General features: G+C 33.2%; 1 protein-coding gene across 7 annotated transcripts in view; it reads left to right on the forward strand.

Moving 5' to 3' along the window:
* The window catches only part of DACH1 (dachshund family transcription factor 1), a 364,290-nt gene extending 358,953 nt beyond the window's left edge, over window positions 1–5,337 (forward strand). For all 7 annotated transcript variants that reach the window (XM_074815548.1, XM_074815545.1, XM_074815547.1 and 4 more), the window contains one exon: window positions 2,570–5,337. Coding sequence is in view for 1 of the 7 variants with exons in the window: in XM_074815547.1 (XP_074671648.1) it covers window positions 2,570–2,607 (38 nt within the window). In the remaining 6 variants the exon portion in view is untranslated. The remainder of the gene's footprint in view (window positions 1–2,569) is intronic.
* Window positions 5,338–6,000: the final 663 nt, after the last annotated feature.

Consider the following 6,000-nt stretch of genomic DNA (forward strand, 5'->3'; position numbering starts at 1 on the left):
TCCATTATCAATACAGATGATTTAATTGCACTTTTAATGGTCCATCATATAGTTATTTGAGGAACAGGAAGATTTATGCTTATTGTATATATCCATCATAAATGTTTTTAAGTTATACAAACAAATATCCTCTTACTTTGTACGGAAGATGCTTTGTAAATCTGCCCATTTCAATTATTGTTCATAGTCTGTGGATACAGAATACAGGATCTGATAGGGTCTTCCATTAAAAGTGTAAAACCTCCTATTGACTTCACTGCCACATTTGGTCCTTAAGCAGTGTAAAATAAAGCTGACTTTTGAAAACGTACCGCTCTTCTCTGCGGATTGTTCATCTTTTGTTGGCTGCTACAAGGATTCTGCTTCCTACAGCTGTATTTTTAATTGAGAGTATGTTTTAATAAATATTTTATTTTAAAAGGTGTACAGAGACCTGATATAGAGAAATAAAATACAAGTTACTGACTGTAGGTTATCTTAATGTTTAGGTGTGGGAATTATGCATAGCGCTCATTAGCAAGCATTCATTCAGGATAGCCAAAGTGCTGGTATATATGCAGAGTAATTCTCCTACAGAGGTATCCAGACAGCTTTAGTGCTGTAAATGTCTGTAGTGTTTATTCAATATGTTTGGGAGAATTATATGCAACTATAGCCAGTAATAGCTCTGGCTATCCTGTACTTCATGCAGGTTCTCTTTTGAGATGGTTTACCAGGCCTTCAGTTGTACCAAGATCCATTTCAGAGGTTCCTTCTTTCTCTCCTGAATTCCCATAAGCATTTTGATTGCTCTTGATGCATCAAATAAGAATAAAATGGCCTTAAGTTAAGGCCTTACTCAATCTATTTTTATCTCTCTTCAGTGCACAAAGATTCTAAAGAGCAAAGAGAATGTGGAAATAGTTCTGAGTGGAAGCACTCTAAGTGGTGGGAAAGTTATCTACTCTGCCAAAAAAAGCTAGGAACATAAAAAAGTAGGGAAAGGGAGCAGGAAAATGTAAAGACAGGGGAGAAAGTAGCTAAAGGGGGTACACCACAGAAGCTTGCAAAAGAAAACTAGTGGTGAAAAAGCAAGACCAGAAGAACAGTAGATAAGAATCACTGTGACAGAGTGAGAGATTCTACCATCTCCTTTTTTCCCCAGCAGTTCTGATAGAAACTAGACAATAAAAATTAGAAAGAGGTGTGCAGGAGGTATAACTTTTACAGCTGTTATGTGATGTATATTTGTCTGCTTTCAAGTTAAACTTTTCTGTCTCTCAACAGTTACAGTAAGCTTGTGGAAGTGATACCGTGTGTTTCAATGATAGCAAAGCATTTCAAGAATTTCAACATTCATTTATATAGGTTTATCTCACACAATTTTTTCTTATATATCTAATAAGAATTTCAAAGACTAATTTGGAATAAAAAGGTTAGACTAAGAAAACAGAAACAAAACTGTCTGAAATCTTATAAATGAATGCTGATTTCACTTGGACCAAAAGAAGGGTTTCATGCAGACTTCGAGTTGAGATACAGCTTGTACTTCCAGATGCATTGTATTCTAAAATATAAGTAGTGTTTCATAATTATGCACTGTGGAGGATTAATATGCTTCATAATGTGCTTTACTCACAAAGGATCAATGCTTTCTATCCTACAGGTCAGAAAATAAAGAAGTTTTTCTGTCTGTTTCCTGTTTAAAACAAAACCAAACAACTTTGTATTGCTATAAGAATAAATGCATATGAGATGTTCATGTCCCAAGTGAAAAAAAAATTGCTTTATATTTGTAAATTAGGTGAAAGCATGTTATGGCAGAACATTGTGTTCAAGTTTTTCTAGATCAACAGTTACTGGCTAGATTAGCTTATTTCTCATGCTCCCTTTCCATCATACATATCTCACTTAAATATATGCTCCTCACTTGGGTGGAAAAAATGTTGAAAGAGATGTGCTTACATCTTTAACATAGTAATTGTTCAGTTAATCTCATTTATGGGGGAAGAAGGCTATACTTCACTGATACCGATTAAATATCCTATACTGGGTTCTATATAAATAGCTACAAATGTGCACAATGGTTACATTACATGGTATATTTAACAACATAGCTAAATCAGAAAGTATGAGCTATGCCTTTAGTGGTGGGAGTACTAACGATTGCATGCAAGAAGATTTTTGCATGCAACCATGAAGGAAATAATTACTGTTCAGCACTATTCAGTTAAGTTTGCATATCAGTAAAAACACTTGCACAGAGGCTCCACCTACATTCCTAGTGCCCTAGCACTGATATGAGTGCAGCATATATTAAAGCTTTAGAAGGTGTTACAGTATTCACAGCTAGCAAAGTGTGTGTAATTTTTAACAGAGTTAATTTGACCACTGTCAGATGAAATTACAATGGTGATATTCAGGTTTCATTATTTTTTTTTATTTTAAACATCAAATACCATAGGTAGCACTTTATAGATTTATGGGAGGACTACTTCTGCTGAGTCTTTAATTCTTGTGGTTTTTCTCCTCTTTTCAATTCATTGCAGATATAAATATATAAAGAAAATGTTTGTTTTTCATATTTCAGATGGAAGACTTTATTTGAAAACTACTGTCATGTACTGAGTTTTTCCTGCTGAAGATACCTGTGCTACAGTAAAGAACTTTGCAGTAAGACATTGGCTCATAAGGAGTTCTGTGGAAACAAAGCATTTTCAAGGCAACTTCCTCAACTTCATTTTTCAATGTTCTTCAAAAATGTAAAGAATTCTGCAAGAGTGTCCTCCTTTGGTTATCTCCTGTGGCTCGACTTGGAGACCTAGAGAATGTTTGTAAATGTACAGTAGCACTCTTCTTACAGTGAAAATCTGCATCTCTGTGCCGGACTATTGTATCCAAAATTACAGGCGGGTCAGAACAAGGCTGAGTATTCCCTTTTTCAAGGAATGCAGACTCTGTCCTCCTCTGATGATTCTATATTTGAGCACATCAAATGATCCTTCCAGCAGTGTCCAAGTACACTTACAGACTGTTATATCATACCGAAACCAGCAAGACAGCTCAGAAGTGAACTTATAGAGGGCATAAGAGGATTCTTAATAAAAAAAAGGAAAAAAAAAAAAAGGTAAAAGAAAAAAAAAATTGATACATTCAGTTTTCAAACTATGATCGTGGGTTTTCTTCTAAAGACATTTTTTCCACATGCTTTCCAAGAGACCAACACATGTATGTTAGACTACATTAAGTGAAATGAAATTTTGTGTAAGTGAAAAGAAATGCTGAATGTAAACAAACTGTTTTACTGTTCACAAAGTCTCTTTTCCTAAAATAAAAAAAATATGATAAAAAGAGTAATAATTTCTCATTGTAAACTGGCAGGGGTTTATGAAATAAAAGACTTTGCTTCTTATCAAACTGTTGGTCACATGTACAGTATATAACACAAATCACACAAGGAAGGTATTATGTATGCAGTAGAAATCTAGAGTTTAGGAAATGAAAATTTTAGATAATATTGTTTTGTCACCCTGTTGGTCAGAAAGACACCTTTCTAGTTTTAACGCATGCAGGCATGTAAATATTTGTCCTGGAGTCACAGTATTACTGAATGAGATCTTAAGCATCTGGTAACAAGTCAGAATTCTGTATCAGCCACTTTTATTTGTATATTGAGCCCTGGTTAGTGCCCTGATTAGTGCACTTTTAAGAATGGACCGTGGCTGAGCAGCAAGTCAAATACCAGAAATATTTTTATATGTTAATGTCATATTACGTCAATGTTGCTAAAAAAAGAAAACCTAACAAACACTTGATGTATCAGTCCAATTCCACGTAGAACTGAGTGATACAGTTGAAGTCTATTGTCCCTCCCACCTTGTCTTAGGGATGGGGTGGTTATGTGTTACTTTCACTGTCTTTATGAAAGCTACAATATGTGTTTTCACCTTTGTGCTGATAACTGGAAGTAAGCTGCAACACAGTGCTGATTACATTGCTGAAAGTTATGTTCTTTGCTTTGCGTACTTTTGGGTTACCCCTTTAAAGACTGATTTTGTGAATCAGTGCTATTACTGTAAGTTTTGTGATTATGCTTTCTTCATCTAATGTTTTATGCATATAAAATATTATTTATTACATGGAAACATATCAAAACCTTAAATGTCTAAGATGCCTAACTTAAAGCAAATATTTCTTTAAAAATAGTTCTGATTGGATATTAATATTATTTTGTCAAAAAAAAAATCTAATGTTTTGTAAACTCTAGCACTGAGCTTCTATAGTTTGTAGGTCTTCCTTGCAATACTGGTACACATTTATTTTGTGCCGTTCATATTTACTCCACCACAATCCTTTTTTAACAATAGAAAGATGTATATACAAGTTCACATCACGGTAATTTTTTTTAAAGAAATATTGAGCAATATTTTTCATTAAATATTGTTACCTAATACTTTGTAGTGATATTATTTTCTAACCATGATTCTTTCCTAATTTTCATAGTTGCTTGAACACATATGGGATTCTGTACTCCAGTTTTTTCATACGCAGTCTTTAAAGGGTTAACAGCTGTAAAGTTAGATGGACTTGTGGCAAGCTTTTGAATCATTCATATCTGAAAGAGAATTAAAAGCCTACAACTGAAATATGTAGTAGCATCTACCATTGCTCTGCTCCTTGCATAGAGTCACCTGTAAGTAGGTTTAGTAGTTTTACAGTATATACTTTCAAGACCTTTGGGAATGCCTCAGTGTTTGGCTTGGTACATAAATGGAAATGTTAAGGATTAAGGGGGAACCAATTTATAAGCTGGAAGTTTAGAAAGAATCTTGCTAAAACCAATGTAAATATTACAGACAATGAGATGTTACTGTAAGTTGAATTTTTTGCCCCTCTTTAGTTATACAGGTTTTGGGTTGGTATTCTGGTTTTTGTTTTTGATTTGGATTTTTTTTTTTTTTGCATAGATTATGAAGAAAAGTTGTGCTCATGTTATTGTTTATATGCTTTTGTAATCTTAAAGATATTAATGTCTAGTTGTTCTATATTATAACCACATTTGCGCTCTATGCAAGCCCTTGGAACAGACCATACTCATCTTCATGTAGGACCTATGAAAATTGTCTATTTTTATCTATATATTTAAAGTTTTCTAAAAATGAAAAAAGGTTATTACGAATTTTGTTGTACAAAATCTGTACAAAAATCTGTTTTTACATCATAATGCAAGAATTGGAAATTTTTCTATGGTAGCCTAGTTATTTGAGCCTGGTTTCAATGTGAGAACCACGTTTACTGTTATTGTATTTAATTTTCTTTTCTTTTCAACAATCTGCTAATAAAACTGTCTGAAATCTCCCTGTGACTTTATTTACAGTTCATCTTTATTAAATTTTCTGAAATGTGTAACATCAGAGGAATATTTACTTTCTAATGGGAGGCATCTAAAAACAACATAAGTCAGCTCTTTGTAATGTGAGGAGAACAATGCTGAATGATTTTATTTAACATGCAACTGCTTCTATCTCTAATATGAATTACTGTGGTGAAAAACATCATAAAAGCACACTCTGTGGTTATTGTTTAACAAGCAGATTTTCTATATTTTTTTTCTTGCCAGCTAAGCAAACTGCCCCCATCTACATGATTTATTTATGTACATTTCTCAGTTTATGAAGCTGTTATTTGTACCTTTTTCCTTTATATTGTGATATTCCCATGATTCTTATTTCACAAAGCTTTGTGCTGAATAATGTAAAGTGGACACATTGATGGAACAAAACATATTATTCCCCTAACTATAGAAATGCAGTGGTAATCCAGTTGGTTTTGCCTCATATCTCCTTCACTTGATAAAACATGTTTAGAAACTTTGGTATCCTAACACATTTTTTACAAACAACAAGTATTTAAACATTTAAACAGGCATTTGAAAAAAGAAATCGTTCTGGCTTAGCACATCTTTAAGTGGTATTGTGAGGCAAAAAAAAAGGGTGATTTTTTTTTTTTTTAAGGTAAAGA

This window comes from Strix aluco, chromosome 2 (assembly GCF_031877795.1).
Source record: "Strix aluco isolate bStrAlu1 chromosome 2, bStrAlu1.hap1, whole genome shotgun sequence".
Lineage (NCBI taxonomy): Eukaryota > Metazoa > Chordata > Aves > Strigiformes > Strigidae > Strix > Strix aluco.